The 16,777-nt window shown below is 44.3% G+C and overlaps 1 protein-coding gene across 2 annotated transcripts in view; it reads left to right on the top strand.

The window, feature by feature from the left end:
• The window catches only part of SPRING1 (SREBF pathway regulator in golgi 1), a 259,804-nt gene extending 244,029 nt beyond the window's left edge, over nt 1-15,775 (top strand). Inside the window, exon 7 of one of the 2 annotated variants that reach the window (XM_030860431.3) lies at nt 14,607-15,775. Coding sequence is in view for 1 of the 2 variants with exons in the window: in XM_060311027.2 (XP_060167010.1) it covers nt 14,607-14,638 (32 nt within the window). In the remaining variant the exon portion in view is untranslated. The remainder of the gene's footprint in view (nt 1-14,606) is intronic. The other variant, XM_060311027.2, reaches the window with a different exon arrangement.
• The last annotated feature ends 1,002 nt before the right edge of the window (nt 15,776-16,777 follow it).

The raw sequence follows: 16,777 nt of genomic DNA, 5'->3' as shown, positions 1-16,777 counted from the left end.
ACCTAGAGCCCGTGCTCCACAACAAGAGAAGCCACCACAATGAGAAACCCGTGCATTGCAATGAAGAGTAGCCCCCACTTGCTGCAACTAGAGAAAGCCCACGCACAGCAACAAAGACCAATGCAGCCAAAAATAAATTAAATAAATAAATTTATTTTTAAAAAAAGCTGACCACTAAGCTAGCCAAGTAGAGATTTCAGTGACCATGCACAACAAAAATTAAAGACTTCACAGAGTAAGTACAGGAAAGTCACTAAACAAACAGTAACAACAACGAGCAGCAAAAGCGGGAGGAAATCTGATTTCTAGAGTTGCCATATTATGTTACTAAAAATGTCCAGTTTTCTATAAAAAATATTAGACATTCAAAAAACCAGGAATAGGGCTTCCCTGGTGGCGCAGTGGTTGAGAGTCCGCCTGCTGATGCAGGGGACACGGGTTTGTGCCCCGGTCCAGGAAGATCCCACATGCCGCGGAGCAGCTGGGACCGTGAGCCATGGCCGCTGAGCCTGCGCGTCCAGAGCCTGTGCTCCGCAATGAGAGGCCACAACAGTGAGAGGCCCGCATACCGCAAAACAAAAACAACAAAAACAAAAAAACTAGGAATATATGGTTCATACACAGGAATTAGTCCCTTGGAAAACCAAGACATTTGACTTACTAGACAAAGATTTTAAATCAGATGTTTTAAATTTGTTCAAAGAACTAAAATAAACCATGTCTAAATCATAAAAGGAAAGTATGAGATGAGGTATTGCCAAATAGAGATATCAATAAAGGGATAGAAATTATTTTTTAAAGATCCACATAGATATTCTGATGTTGAAAATTGCAGTGCCATAATCAGAAAAATTCAGTGGAGGGACTCAAGAGCAGATCTGAGTTGGCAGAAGAAAGAATTAGCAAACTTGAAGACAGGTGAGTTGAGAGTATCCAGTTTGAGCAACAGAAAGAAAAATGAAGATAAATGAACAGAGCCCCAGAGACCTGTGTTATACCATCAAACATACTAACTATGCATAATGGGAGTCCCAAAAGGAAAAGTGAGAAACGGGCAGAAGGAATATCTGAATAATAATATCGCAAATTTGATTTAAAACAAACTAATCTCACATCCAAGAAGCTTAACAAACTCCAAGTAGGGTAACTCAAAGAATCCATATCTAGACACAGATATGTTACAGATAGCCAAACTTTCAAAAGGGAAGACCAAGAGAAAGTCTCGAAAGCAGAGAAAAGTGGCCCATCACCTCAATAAGATTAACAGTGGATTTCTCATCAGAAATCATGAAGTTTGGGAAGCAGTGGGATGACATATTCAGGATACCAAAAGGAAGACTGCCAACAAAGTATTCCATACACAGTATATCTATCCTTCAAAAATGAAGATGAAGGCTTCCCTGGTGGCGCAGTGGTTGGGAGTCCGCCTGCCGATGCAGGGGACATGGGTTCGTGCCCCGGTCCGGGAGGATCCCACGTGCCACGGAGCGGCTGGGCCCGTGAGCCATGGCCGCTGAGCCTGCGCGTCCGGAGCCTGTGCTCCACAACGGGAGAGACCACAACAGTGAGAGGCCCGCGTACCGCAAAAACAAACAAAAAAATGAAGGTGAAATTAAGACATTGACATAAAAACAAAGAATATTTATTGCTAGGAGACCTGCCCTACAAGAAATACTTTAGTATTAATCATTCAGGTTAAAATGAAAGGAACCTAGGCATTAGCTTGAATCCACAGAAAGAAATTAAGAACACATGTACAGGTAATTACATAGGTAAATATAAAATAATGCATAAATGTATTTTTCTTTTCCTTTCTTATTTAAAAGACAACTGCAGGACTTCCCTGGTGGCTCAGCAGTTAAGTATCCACCTGCCAATGCAGGGGACATGGGTTCGTGCCCTGGTGCAGGAAGATCTCACATGCCACAGGGCAACTAAGCCCATGTGCCACAACTACTGAGCCTGTGCTCTAGAGCCCACGAGCCACAACTACTGAGCCCACATGCCACACCTACTGAAACCCGCGTGCCTAGAGCCTGTGCTCTGCAACAAGAGAAGCCACTGCAATAAGAAGCCCGTGCACCACAAGGAAGAGTATCCCCCGCTCGCCGCAACTAGAGAGAGCCCGTGTGCAGCAACGAAGACCCAATGCAGCCAAAAATAAATAAATGTATTTATTATTATTAATAAAAGACAACTGCATAAAATCATAAGTACTAACGTGTTGATGGGCTTATAACGTGAAAGATGTAATTTTTCTGTGTATTGTGTTCTGAGACAGCAATGCACAAAGGAGGCAGTAAAGAACAAGCTATATTGAAATAAAGGTTTTTTTAAATAAATTTAGAGAACGGGCTGAGTTTAGCATGGGCTTAGTTGCTCTGCGGCATGTGGGATCTTCGCGGACCAGGGCTCGAACCCATGGCCCCCGCATTGGCAGGCGGATTCTTAACCACTGCACCACCAGGGAAGCCCTGAACTAGATTGTTTTAAATGAAGGTGTTATATGTAATCCCCAGGGCAACCACTAAGAAAATAACTCAAAAAATATAGTAAAAGAAATAACAAGGGAATTAAAATGGTATACTAGAAAATATCTGTTTAACACAAAAGGAGGCAGTAATAGAGAAAAGGAGGTAAAAAAAAAAAAAGGACATAGACTCATAGAAAACAAATAGAAAAATTACAGACACCTCATCTGTAATTACATTAAAATCTACCTTGTCGGTAATTCTATTAAATGTAAGTGAACTAAACATGCCACTCAAAAGGCAGAAATGAGCAGGGTGAATTTTAAAAATCCAACTATATGCTATCTATGTAGACACAGTTTAGATGCAAAGATACAAGTAGGTTGAAAGTAAAAGGATAGAAAAAGATATACCATGCAAACAGTAGCCAAAAGGGAACTGGAATGGCTATACAAATATCAGGCAAAATGGACATTAAGAAAAAAAACTGTACTTGAGACAAAGAAGGACATTTCATAATGATAATCAGGGCTTCCCTGGTGGTGCAGTGGTTGAGAGCCTGCCTGCCGATGCAGGGGACGCGGGTTCGTGCCCCGGTCCGGGAGGATCCCACATGCCGCGGAGCAGCTGGGCCCGTGAGCCATGGCCGCTGAGCCTGCGCGTCCAGAGCCTGTGCTCCGCAACGGGAGAGGCCACACAGTGAGAGGCCCGCGTACCGCAAAAAAAACAAAAACAAAAACAAAAACGTAATGATAATCAATCACGGAGGCAACAGAGCCCTGAAATGCATGAAGCAAAAACTGACAGAAATGTGAGGAGAACTAGACTACTCAGCAATAAAAGCTGGAGACGTCAGTACTGTACTATCCAAAAGGGAGAAGATAAACAAAGAAATAGAAGACTTGAACAGTACTATAAACCAACCAGACCTCTTAGATGTCCGTAGAACACTTCACCCCAAAACATCAGAAACCATTCTTCTCAAGTGCACATGGAACGTTCTCTAGGCTAGACCATAAGCTAGGCCTTTGAAAAGTTCTCATTAAATTTTAAAGGATTTGATATGTAACTAAATAAACTTGCTATGAAGAAAAGCCCAGGCACAGGTGGCTTCACTGGTGAATTCTACCTAACATTTAAAGAATAATTAACACTGATCCTTCATACACTCTCCCAAAAAATAGAACAGAGAATACTTCCCAAATCATTCTATGTGGCCAGTATTACCAAGATACCCAAACCAAAGACATCAAAAGAAAAGTATAGACAAATATCTCTTGTGAATATGGATGCAGAACTTCTCAACAAAGCAAACTAAATCCAGCAACATATAAAGTGGATTATACACCAGGACCAAGTGGGATTTACTCTAGGAATGCAAGATCGGTTTAACATATTAAAAAACTAATCAATGTAATGTGTCATATTAATAGAAAAAAGGGGAAAAGCCATACAATCATTTCAATAGGTGCAGAAAGAGTATTTGACAAAATCCAACATCCTTTCATGATTTAAAAAAAACACTCAGAAACTAGGAATAGAAGGGAACTTCTTCAATCTGATACAGGGCATCTATGAAAAACCCCACAGCTAACCTCATACTTAATGATGAAAGACTGAATAATTTCTCTCTAAGATCAGAAGCAAGACAAGGGTATCCACTGTCACCACTTCTATTCAACATTGTACTGGAGGTTTCAGCTAGGGCAATTAAGCAAGAGGAAGAAATAAAAGGAAACCAGATTAGAAAGGAAGATGTAAAACTATCTCTGTTTGCAGATGGCATGATCTTGTACATAGAAAATCCTAAGGAATCCACAAATGCAAAAAGCAAAGGCAAAAAACTATTAGAACTTTAAAATGAGTTAAGCAAGGTTGTAGGATACAAGATCAATATACAATAATCAATTGTATTTCTATACATTAGCAATAAATAGTCTGAAAATAAAATTAAGAAAACAATTCCACTTACAATGGCAAAAAAAGGATAAAATACTTAAGGATACATTTAACAAAAGAAGTACAAGACTTGAATATTAAAAACTATAAAATGCCATTGAAAATTAAAGACCTAAGTAAATTGAAAGAAATCCCATGATTATAAGTTGAAAGCCATAATATTATTACGATGGCGATACCACCCAAATTAATCTACATATTCAATGCAATCTCTACCAAAATTCCAGCTGCCTTTTCCATAGAAATTGACGAACTGATGTTACTATTTAGATGGAAATGCAAGAGATCTAGAAGAGCCAAAACTCTTGGAAAAGAAGAACAGAGGACTTCCCTGGCTGTCCAGTGGTTGAGGCTCCGCACTTCCAGTGCAGAGGGCTCAGATTTGATCCCTGGTCGGGGAACTAAGATCCCACATGCTGTGCAGCACGGCCAAAAGAAAAAAGAAAAAGAAGAACAAAGTTGGAGGACTGACATTTCCCGATTTCAAAACTTACTGCAAAGCTAAAATAATCAGGACAGAGTGGCACTAGTATAAGAAGAGACATACAGATCAATGAAATCGAATTAAGAGTCCAGAAATTAACCTTTACATTTTGTTCAACTGATTTTCAACAAGGGTCCCAAGACAATTCAGTGGACAAAGGACAATCTTTTCCACAAATTGTGCCGGGACACATGTAAGAATGAAGCTGGAACCCTACTTTATACCATCTACAAAAATTAACTCAAAATGGATCAAAGGTCTCAACATAAGAGCTAAAACTGTAAAATTCTTAGAAGAAAACATAAGCATAAATCTTCATGACCCTGGACTAGGCAATGGTTTCTTAGAAATGACATGAAAGTAAAAGCTAAAGTGACAGGGCTTCCCTGGTGGCGCAGTGGTTGAGAGTCCGCCTGCCGATGCAGGGGACACGGGTTCGTGCCCTGGTCCGGGAGGATCCCACTTGTCGCGGAGCGGCTGGGCCTGTGGGCCATGGCCGCTGAGCCTGCGCGTCCGGGGCCTGTGCTCCGCGGTGGGAGGGGCCACAGCGGTGAGAGGCCCGCGTATCGCAAAAAAAAAAAAAAAAAAAGATAGCCAGTAACAAGTATTGGCAAGGATGGGGAGAAATTAGAACCCTTATCATTGCTGGTAGCAAAGTAAAATGATGCAGACACTTTGGAAAACAGTTGAGCAGTTCCTCAAAAAGTTAAACGTAGAGTTACCATGTGACCTAGTAATTCCACTCCTAAGTATATACTGAAGAGAATTGAAACACATGTTCACACAAAAACATGTACACGAATGTTCACAGCAGCATTACTCATAATAACCAAAAAGTGGAAACAACCCAAATGTCCATCAACTGATGATGGGATAAACAAAATGTGGTCTATCCATACAATGGAATATAATTCAGCCATAAAAAGGAATGAAATATTGATACATGCATGCTACAACATAGGTGAAACTTGAAAACATTATGCTAAACTAAAGATCCCCAATGACCACATATATTTCATTTGTATGGAGTGTCCCGAATAGACAAATCCATAGAGACAGGAGGTAGACTAGTGCTTGCCAGAGGTAGGAGGGAAAGGAAAGGTGGGAGCAGGGGTGTGGTTGTTAATAGGTACGGGCTTCTTTCCGGGGTAATGAAAATGGTCTGGAATTAGATACTGTTGGTGGTTTTACAATTCTGTCAATATACTAAAAGCCACTGAGTTGTACACTTTAGAAGGATGAGTTTTATGATGTGTGAATTATATCTTTATAAAGCTGCAGATTTTTTTTTAAGCTGCAGATTTTAAAAGGGATAAATACCATGTAATACCATTTATGTAAAATTTTAAAAACATACAGGAACTGTCAATTGTTTAAAGTTACATACAAATGCAGTGAAAGTATAACAACATGCATGAGAGTGAAAGACCAAATTCAGGACTGTGGTTCTCTCTAAGGAGAGAAGGAAGGGAAGGGATGTGTTTATTATGTTTTATTTTTTATTTTTTTTTTTTCTGAGACACATCTGAGCAATTACGGGAAAATGTTAACATCTTTTAAATTGGGGTTCTGGGTAGATGGATGTCGGTTATTTTATGTTCTGTACTTTTTAATGTTTAGAAGCATTAATGATTGTAAGTTTTAGGGGGCAAATGAACCCTTCTATTTCCTAAGCCTGTAGCAGGTTGAATGGTGGCCCCCAAAAGATATTTCCACTTGTGGATGTGACCTTATTTGAAAAACAGGTCTTTGTAGATGTAATAAAGTTAAGGATCTCAAGATGAGATTATCCTGGATTGGGGAGGAGGTGCCTAAATCTGAAGACAAGCGTCCTTGTAAGAGAAGAAAAGAGAAGGCGGGGAGACGCACATAGAGGAGAAGGCCATGGGAAGACAGAGACACGTTTGTGGCCATTTGTTACAGCAGCCACTGGAAACTCATACACTGCCCGTTTCTTCCTGCTCAGCTGGCCCCTCCTTCTCCCAGGCACTGCCCCCACCGTCCCGGAAGTCCACAGCCTTTCCTCTCTCCTCAGTTTCCCTCTTGCTCAGCCAAATCATCTTCCCCGCTGCAAGTAGAAAGGAGGGGTGCCTTTGTGGCTATACCCAGTGGGGCCACATCACACGTGATCTAGGGGACCACGTTCACTGGTTTTGCTGGTGGGTTTGGAGGTCTCATCGCTCATCCCGCCAAGCTCTCTTCACCCTTCTATGGCTGCTTCCTACTTCCTCCAACCCCTGCCAATGCTCTCGGGCCCCTTCTGCTCGGCTGCTTCCTGGCCTCAGCACCCCAGAGTCTCTGACACACCCGGACACGGGAGCAGACCTCTGCTTCCAGCTGCCGGCAGCCCGAATAATGCCTTACAATTAAAACAACATGCAAGATGAAATGCGATGAGAGCAAATGATCATTTAGCTATGTTCACATATATCATCTCACTTAAATTTATAAACTAGGTTCTATTACTCTTCTTGTCTTCAGATGCTCAGAGAAGTTAAATAAGTTGCCCAAGATCATATAGCCAAGCTGAGCTGGGCTTTGAACTGGGACCTGGCTAATTGCAGACGTGCTGGGTGAGCATCCTGGCACAGCTGCTTGCTGGCTCTGTGAAATCAAACCTGTTACTGAACGTCTCTGCTGCTCCATCTCTGCATGTGTAAAAGAGGTAATAGTGGTCATTTCTGTCTCAGAAGTTTGTTGTGAGGGTTAAACGAGGTTTCTGTAGAAAGCCATCACTTGGCACCTAAGAAGTACTTGATAAATGTCAGACAGTATTCTCAATGTCAGTGATGTCTCTAGCAAACTTTTGGTCAGCATACATTTTACTCAGTTCAACACTCTGTGGGGAAATGGTTTTGTTTGGTTGGTTAATTTTTAAAAAACAATGGCTCCTTTTAATTTTATTCCGAGCCAACGTTATCTCTCCAAGTGGACCTAGATGTGCATTTCAGGTTTTCTGTTCACAGCCTGAAGTCAGGGTTGGTGCTTGTGGCTGTCTGTGCCCCTGTGCTCTGGGACTAAAGGGAAGGTTCTCAAAGGGGCTGGCTGTGAGTGGTGAGGGGCTCCGCTGTGCCGCACACCTTTTGCAGCAAGCTTGCTTCCTTGCAAAGTTGAAGATCTCCCAGGCTCTAAGGACTCTGTCAGAGGGAGAATGCCTTCTTCTCTGGCTTATTTGCTCAGGGTTTAAAAGGTATTTCTGGGCTTTGGCTAAGAGGAAATTTAGCTTTCGAGCAAATCCTTGTACACTGGTTTTCTGTAAACATCTGAATGTAGTGTGTGCATCTTGGAGTCCAGTCTGCCTGGCTTTTCCCAGATTTGACGGCCAGTTAGGATGGAATGAAGTCAGCTTGATATTTGTAGAGTGACATCAGCCTTGACAAGCAGGTTCTAGATGTTACTGCTGGGGTTGTCTCCCCAGCACCGTACTGGGGACATGCAGGGAGGTAGATGAGGGTTAGTTAGCATGAGTATTGGGAAAGGATGGAGGATTAGGTGGCATGATTAAGACCTCCTTCCTGCATCACCATCCAGGAAGCTTCCCAGTGGTCCAAGGACCTCAGAGATGGGGGATTCATTTGGTCACTTCCACAAATATTTCCTGAAGACCTACTGTGTGCCAAGCCCTGCACTTGACACAGGGGACTCTACTTTTATGAAGCTTGAGTTCTGGCGTAGGTGAGTCCTTTCCCAAGGAAACCCTAGACCAGAATCTCATTATATCAAAAACCCTTCCAGTAATATCTGTATGAGTGAGGATAGTCTAGCTGCTGTAACAAACCCCCATCTCAGTGGGTACCCCAGTAACGGTTGAGGTGCACATTAAAGTCCAGTATGGCTCAGTGGGAGAGCAGTCACTCAGACATCTTCCAGTTCAGTGGTTCCACCCTCCCCTAGGGTCTCAGAATCTTCCATGGGATCCTCTGCATCTAAGCAGCAGATAGAGGCTCATGGGCTTTTTTCAGGGCCAGGCTTGGAAGTGACCCTCATCACTTACCCCACATTCCATTGGTCAGAATTCAGTGGCATGAACCTGCCTAACTGCCAGAGTTCATCTGTGTGTCTCAGAGAATGAGGACATGGGGTTTGGTGAGCACACGGCACTGTCTCTGTCACAGGATCTATGTGCCCACGACAATGTAAGGGTCCCAGAAGGAGTGTCCATGGTGCTGATGGTGAGTGTGGCCAACAAGAACGGGACACACATGCTAAGTGCCAGGCTCTCTGCTCACAACGAGGACAGAGTGTCTTCCGAGCCCAGACTGCCTGCTCTCCACCCAGCTCTTCTGGGTAATAGCCATGCCTCCTTGGGCAAGTTGCCCTGCTTCTCCAAAATGTAGTTTGCTCAGCTGGAAAACAGATGCTAATTGCAGTCCCGATGTCACAGGTTCCTGTGAAGAGCCAAGTGGGCTGGGAGTGGAGAAGCAGGTTGTAAGTCCAGTGTCTGCCACGTGGTCAACACCTTATAAATATGGGTCATGATAAGAGGAAGCTGGGCTTGACTTCCCTCAGCCACTTATGAGGTGTGTAATGACTGTGGCCAGACCACCTTGACCCCTTTGAGCTTCAGTCTCTGAATCTCCAAAACAGAGATAATAATCATCCCTGCCCCAGAAAACAGCGTCAGGATTAAAGGCATTAAGTAAAGCCTGCTTAATTTATTGCCTTATTTATTTTTAAAAAAGCTTAGCATCAGCTTGACACATAATAAGTGCTCAATGAGGATTAGCTATTATCATTATTATTGTCATTATTATTATTATTTAAGCCTTTTTACATATATTACCTCATTTAAGCCTCACATCTACTCCCTGAGATAGAAAACAATCAGTGAGTCTGCCCAATTGTGTCTGTGAGAGATGATTATGTGCTCTGGGAATAAATGAATGAATGCAAGGAGGAATGAATGAACCACCACAATAACCTGTCTTCTGCGGCAGTAGGTGCACAGTCTCCACTTCTCAGAGCAATGGTGAAGTCTGCCAAAATGAATTAACTTTCCCACATCAATGACTCATTTGGCAGGAATAACAGCCTTGCAAACCGAATAGAGAATGGAGGGGGGGAGGCCACAGGGCCGAGGGTGGGATGGGAATAGGAGCTCTGTGATGACTCAAGATAGAAGAAGCAGCTTTTCGTTCTCTCGCTCTCCCTCTCTCTTCCTTTTTAACCAAAAACATATTATCAATATATAAATGTGTACGTTTAAACTTTTGAAGTGGGGGACGTAGAGGCTCCAAGCTATCGAGTGGCTTTGGATCTCAGGAGCAAAGAAGGGGGCTTAGATACAGCGTCGTCAACCCCTTGCTGGGTGGTTGAGGGTCCAGGGATCACCATGGCTACATCGTGTGTGGCCAGGACAGGCCTCCAGCCAGTGTTCCTTCCTTATCCCAGTGGCTCTGGGTGAGTCCTGGGTCTCCTCGGACACTTGCCCTTGCCCAGCCATTCTCACACCCTGCTATTCTCACACCCTGCTCACGCCTCCTTCAGTGGCTGGGGAAGCTTTAGGGCAGAGGGACGAAAGATCAAAGACTGAGACCACAGGTCCTAGAAAAGAAGGGACTTAATTACCTTCTTCTCGTCCAAGGCGGGGTTATGAGGAGGCCTCTAGGAGCGGTTCTGCCTGTCTCCTAGAAACCAGGCCAGAGGCAGCAAGCCTAGGATAAAAGAGATTGACGACAGACACAAAAAGGAACTTTTTGATCTCTGCAGTGATGACATTCTACCTGAAACGTGGCTCGGACGGGCCACTCAAACTTTCTCCAGCTCCCAGCTGCCTGCAGTACACAATCCATTTTAGACTTGTGGTTAAGACCATGGGCTTTGGGGTCAGAGAGACCTTGGTTGCAATCAGTGCTTGGGAAATTCACTTAACTTTCCCAGCCATTACTCTATAAAATGGTGTCTTCTTTTGCTAGGGCTGCCGTAACAAAGTACCACAAACTGGGTGGCTTAAACAACAGAAATGCATTGTCTCACAGTTCTGGAAGCCAGAAGTTGGAAATCAAAGTGATGGCAGGTTTGCTTCCTTCTGCGGGCTGTGGAAGGAAGGATCTGTCCCAGGCCTCTCTCCCTAGTGTGTAGTTGGCCATCTCCTCCTTGTATCTCTTCCTACTGCCTTCCTTCTATGTGTGTCCAAATTTCCCCTTTTTATAAGGACACCAGTCACATTGGATAAGGTCCCACCCTAATTACATCATCTTATCTAATTACATCTTTTTAAAAAATTAATTAACTTATTTGTTTTTGGCTGCGTTGGGTCTTCGTTGTTGCACGCAGGCTTTTCTCTAGTTGCAGCCAGTGGGGGCTACTCTTCATTGCGGTGCGCGGACTTCTCACTGTGGTGGCTTCTCTTGTCGTGGAGCACAGGCTCCAGGTGCGCAGGCTTCAGTAGTTGTGGTGCATGGGCTTAGTTGCTCCACGGCATGTGGGATCTTCCTGGACCAGGGCTCGAATCTGTGTCCCCCTGAATTGGCAGGTGGATTCTTAACCACTGTGCCACCAGGGAAGTCCTAATTACATCTGCAATGACCGAAATAAGATCACATTCTGAGGTACTTGGCAGGGGGGCGGGCAGGGGAGTAGGACTTCAACATATGAATTTGGGAAGGACATAATTCAACCCATAAAAAATGGGTAGCAGGTAGAACCTATCTCATAGAGTGGCTGCAAAGAGTGAATGAGATTATGCATGTGAAGTGCTTAGCCCAGAGCCTGGGGGGTTGTAAGTGTCCCCCAAAAATGTGACCTAAGATAATCATCATTATGGTCGTGGACACTCTTGGTCACTTGCCCAATGACCCCTTCTGTTTTCTTTCTTGATAAATTCCCCTGATGTTGTTCAGATAGCAGTCGGTCCAGGCCCAGTAATGGGTCATGTCTAAATTAGAAAAAAAAAAAAAAAGGCAGTGTTTCTCTTTGCCAGTAATTTGTTTAGAGGTAGGCAGGTGACCTAGTTCTGCCCAAATAGATATAACAAGAAGTCTTCTATGGGAGTGGTCTTGGAAAGATTTTCTTTCCCAAAGGAAAAAGAATTGCCTAAGAATAGCACATGTAAAAACTCAGTGAATACCTATCAAATGAATGACTAAAAGAGGCTTTAATAAATAACAGAAACCCAATACAAAATGAGTTAAGTAGTAAACAGTATTTATTAGATTATACAACTAAAAATTCCCCAGGGAAAGTTTCAGGCAAGGCTGGATCTAGGGGCTCACACAGTGTCATCAGGCCTGGAATATCTATCTCATGGTGCTAATATTATTTCATTCTCAAGTAGATCCTCTTCACAAGGTAGTCTTTGGCAGCTCCCAACTCTGAGACCAATGGACAGAGCATCTCTTCCCCCTCTGATCTTATAATAGTGCCAGGATTAATCCTAACCCTCACACTAAATCACATGGACAGCCCTGAACTAATCATTGTAGCTGGGGGAATGCAATGCTCTGGTTGATTAGAGCATGTCTACCCTGTCTTAGTTATCTATTACTACATAACAAATGACCCCCAAACTTAGCAATTTAAAACAGCCCACATTTATTATCTCATAGTTTCCATGGGTCAGGAACCTGGGCACAGCTCAGCTGGGTCCTCTGCTTCACATTATCTCACAAGGCTGCTATGAAGGTGTCAGCCCTGGGTCCACAGTCTCATCTGAAGGCTCAACTGGGAAAGGATCCACTTCCAAACTTACTCAGTGGTTGTTGTCAGGGCTCAGTCTTTTATAGGATGTTGGACTGAGGGCCTCAGACTTTCACTGACTGTTGCCTTGGCTGGAGGTTGCCCTTAGTTCCTCACCACACGGTGGCTTATTCATCAAAGCATGCAATCTGAGAGGGAACTAGAGATCCGACTGCTAGCATCACAGAAATCACAACCGTTTGTAACTTAATCACAGACATGACATCCATTACTTTCACTGTATTCTATTGATTAGAAGCCAGTCATTAGGTTCAGCCGACACTCAGGAGGAGGGGATCATACAAAGGTGTGAACACCAAGAGACAGGGACCATGGGGTGGGGGGCAAGGGGGGATCTTGGAAGTCTGTCTACCACACACCTGTACAAGCCAGAGGTGAAATCAGTTCCTCCTGAACTATGGGGCTGGAGAGTGGAGGGAGTAATCCCCCCAAGGAATATTGGGGTGCTTTTACCAGAAGAAGGGAGAAGGGGTCCAAGATGGACACAACAGCAAAGGCCTCTGCAAAGCAACTGAGGACATGTGTGGTGAACACCAAGATCAGGATAAGCGTTATCTACCTGGCTTGTTTCTGAAAGGTTGTACCGTTTACCCTGAATGAAAAATGTCTGGCTCACCACATCCTCATCAGCATTGACCACTACTGGGTTTTCTTTTTCCCCCTTAACTTTGCTAGCTTGAAAGTCTAGGGACTTCCCTGGTGGTCCAGTGGTTAAGACTTCACCTTCCAATGCAAGGGGTGTGGGTTCGATCCCTGGTTGGGGAGCTAAGATCCCACATGCCTTGCGGCCAAAAAACCAGAACATAAAACGGAAGCAATATTGTAACAAATTCAATAAAGACTTTAAAAATGGTCCGCATCGGGTTTCCCTGGTGGCGCAGTGGTTGAGAGTCCGCCTGCCGCTGCAGGGGGCACGGGTTCGTGCCCCGGCCCGGGAAGATCCCACATGCCGCAGAGCGGCTAGGCCTGTGAGCCGTGGCCGCTGGGCCTGCGCGTCCGGAGCCTGTGCTCCGCAACAGGAGAGGCCACAACAGTGAGAGGCCTGCGTACCCCCCGCAAAAAAAAAAAAAAAAAAAAAAAGGTCTGCATCAAAAGAAAAAATCTTAAAAACAAAACAAAAAAATCTATACAAATGATTTCCAAGTGTTGTTTGAGGTTGCCTCTCTTGAATAATAGTTGTTGAATTGCCCTCCAGATTTGTTAAATACCTGCATTTCCTCTCTCACTTTTCCTCAACCATTTAGTATAGGGTTGCCTTCGAAGCCCCAACAAGATTATAAAATTCCCAGGAGCAAGCATCTGGTCTCTCCAAGGGCACCCAAGCCAAGGTCTCTGCCCTCCTAGACACAGAACAAATGATATTTACCAACCGATGAGTTTCAGGCTTTTCTGATATTTGCTGAGCTCATGATTCTTTCACAAGAAGGACCTTGAATCTACATAAAAATACATGTGTAACTGAAAGAAGCAACAAACTGTGCAGGGTCCACAGAGTTCAGAAGAACTGCAGTTGCAGTCTGCGATTAATAACATTAATTTAGGGCTTCCCTGGTGGCGCAGTGGTTGAGAGTCCGCCTGCTGATGTAGGGGACACGGGTTTGTGCCCCGGTCTGGGAAGATCCCACATGCCATGGAGCGGCTAGGCCCGTGAGCCATGGCCGCTGAGCCAGCACGTCTGGAGCCTGTGCTCCGCGACGGGAGAGGCGACAACAGTGAGGGGCCCACGTACCGCAAAAAATAAATAACATTAATTTAACACCACACCTCATCATTTGAAGATAGTGGGTGGGAATTTTGTTTTGTTCTTGGGATAAAGGAAAGATTAATTTTTAAGGCTTCTTTAAGTAACCCTCAAAGAGACGCTAGAGATGAAATTACCTTTAATTGGCCAACTTAGTACTAGTTCTTGAAGGCTCAGGTGAGTGGAATGTGATTTCAGTCTGTTGAAAACTTGACCTTGTCATTTTTTGTCACTTTCTCTCCCTCCTTTCCAGGCCAAGGATTTACCTACCACTCTTCTCTCTGAATCAGAGACCTTCTGCATGGCTGGCATCTCCAACCACCTTCAGATTTTACTCACCAAACACAAGGCAGTACCTGGAGGTTGGGGTAGGTTGGAAAGGAGTGAGCTTCTGGATTTTTTTCCTATCTTCAGTAGACATGAAGGTGTATCAGTGCAGTGGAAATGGCATGAACTGGGATCTTATCCCAGCCCCATCACTTTCTAGAAGTTGACCTTGGGCAAATCACTTAGCATCTCTGAGCCTCAACTGCTTCATCTGTTCAAAGGGGATGATTAGTACCTACCACAAAGGTTGTGATCAGTGGTATGCAGGTAAAATTTCGATAACTGACTTCCCAGAGGAAACCCCTGATTTGCAGCATTTGCCAATTACAATGGTGTAAATAATTCCGCCATGGCCAGTTTCAAGCTCCCAAAATGAAGTCACTGAATACAGAGTTGGGAAAAGATGTGTAGATGTACAATAGCAAATACCATATAGTATTTTCACCATACAGACATAATAGACATAAAAAAATCTCAAGAGCATAGATAATAGAATAATGCAGTCAGTTGATTAAGTGAGGAGTTTTGAATACTTATTTCCTTTGTTTTTAATAGAATTTATTTAATTGTAAATTTATATAATTTCTTTTAAAAAATGATAGCTGTGCTTCTCTGCTCTCTCAGAGTCTATACCCTTGGGGACATGGGGACCCAAGGCTGAGAGAGGGGGAGAAGTCTGCAGGTAACCGAAGTACAGGATGGCTTATTGGGAAATTTAGGACCCAGAATGTGAAGTCGAACAGAATTGTTTTCAAACCCTGCCTCACTGGGTGGGTGACCTTGGGCAAGTGGCTCATTCTCTCTAAAATAATCCTGTCGCATAAAATAATTATTTTACGCTCATCTGTAAAATAATCCTCTTCTCTTGGGGTTACTGCCAGGTCTAAATGAGGTAACGTAGGAAAGCTTTTAGCACAGTGCCTGGCACATAGTAACAGCTCAATAAACTTTAGATGCGCTCATTAAGAATGCGATAATTCTGCTAATGGAAAAGTGTGAACTTCACATCAGGAGCCTGACAGAGGGACAGATCAAGGAGCTGGGTTCAAGCCAGGCGTGAGCAAGCAGGCAAGGGCTGTAGTTTGAGCTGGAAGATTGGGAGGGGGTTGCCTTGGGCTAATGGGCAGCCACACCCTTAAAAGAAAAAAATACCCAGATAGGAACTTGGAGGCTGCCCCTTGCTTTGGATGTTCTCTGTCTGGGAACAAGGGTCAGGAGGGCAAATCAATGAGCTTAAAAAGTAAGAGCAGGTAAACGATGTGAGGCCCTGTCTGCCTTCCTCACCGGGTGGGCGGCAGTTGTGGGGCCTGGCAGCCCACTGCCGTCAGCCTGGAGAATTGTGAACTCATGGTGGTGAGGACAGGAGCCTCCACCACCAGCAGGGCATCAGCCAGAGCTGAACTTGAGAAAAGATCTGTCGCTCGGATAAGGAACAGATGGCGCTGCTCAACCCAACCTGTCCTTGTCGCCAGTGACCCAGCCCAATGTCCCCTCTGGCTCAGAAATGCCAGGACACTGGGAGGTGACCAGCTCACATCCGCAGAGCTAAAACTGGGGTACCTGGGACTCTCTCTCCAGAGCTCCCCTACCTGGAGATGGTCTGGGCGGTGCCCACAGGAACTTCGTGGCTCCTGTCCAGACAGGAGGAATTGGCTGGCAAGTGTGACTCCCTGCAAAGGGCTGTGAAGATTCCTAAAGAGCTGTGTGCACCAGCTGCCTCGCCCTTCCAATCTGAGCCTGGGTTTTTCTTAAACAAGAAATTACCAGTTATCGTTCACTCTGAAGCTACACCCAACCGGCTCGTCCACTTGGCTGGCCACCTCTGATCTGCCAACAGATGCAGCCATTGCTCACGTGGCTACCCCCCAACTTCCTCTTTCCGAGCTGCAAATACGGTAACGATAGCTTGAACCAAGTGCCACGCATTTCTTGGGTCAACTCATTTAATCCCCACCACACCCGATGAGGTAGGTTTTAATCTATTATCCCCATTTTATAGATGAGAAAACTGAGCATCCAGCTAGTCAGCGGCTAAAGCCAGGATTTACACCCAGATCTGTGTGGCTCCACAGCCCACTTGCTGCCAGTAGCCCAGAA

The sequence above is a fragment of the Globicephala melas genome, chromosome 13 (assembly GCF_963455315.2).
Source record: "Globicephala melas chromosome 13, mGloMel1.2, whole genome shotgun sequence".
Taxonomy (NCBI): Eukaryota; Metazoa; Chordata; class Mammalia; order Artiodactyla; family Delphinidae; genus Globicephala; species Globicephala melas.
This window is presented reverse-complemented; position numbering and strand designations above follow the sequence as displayed.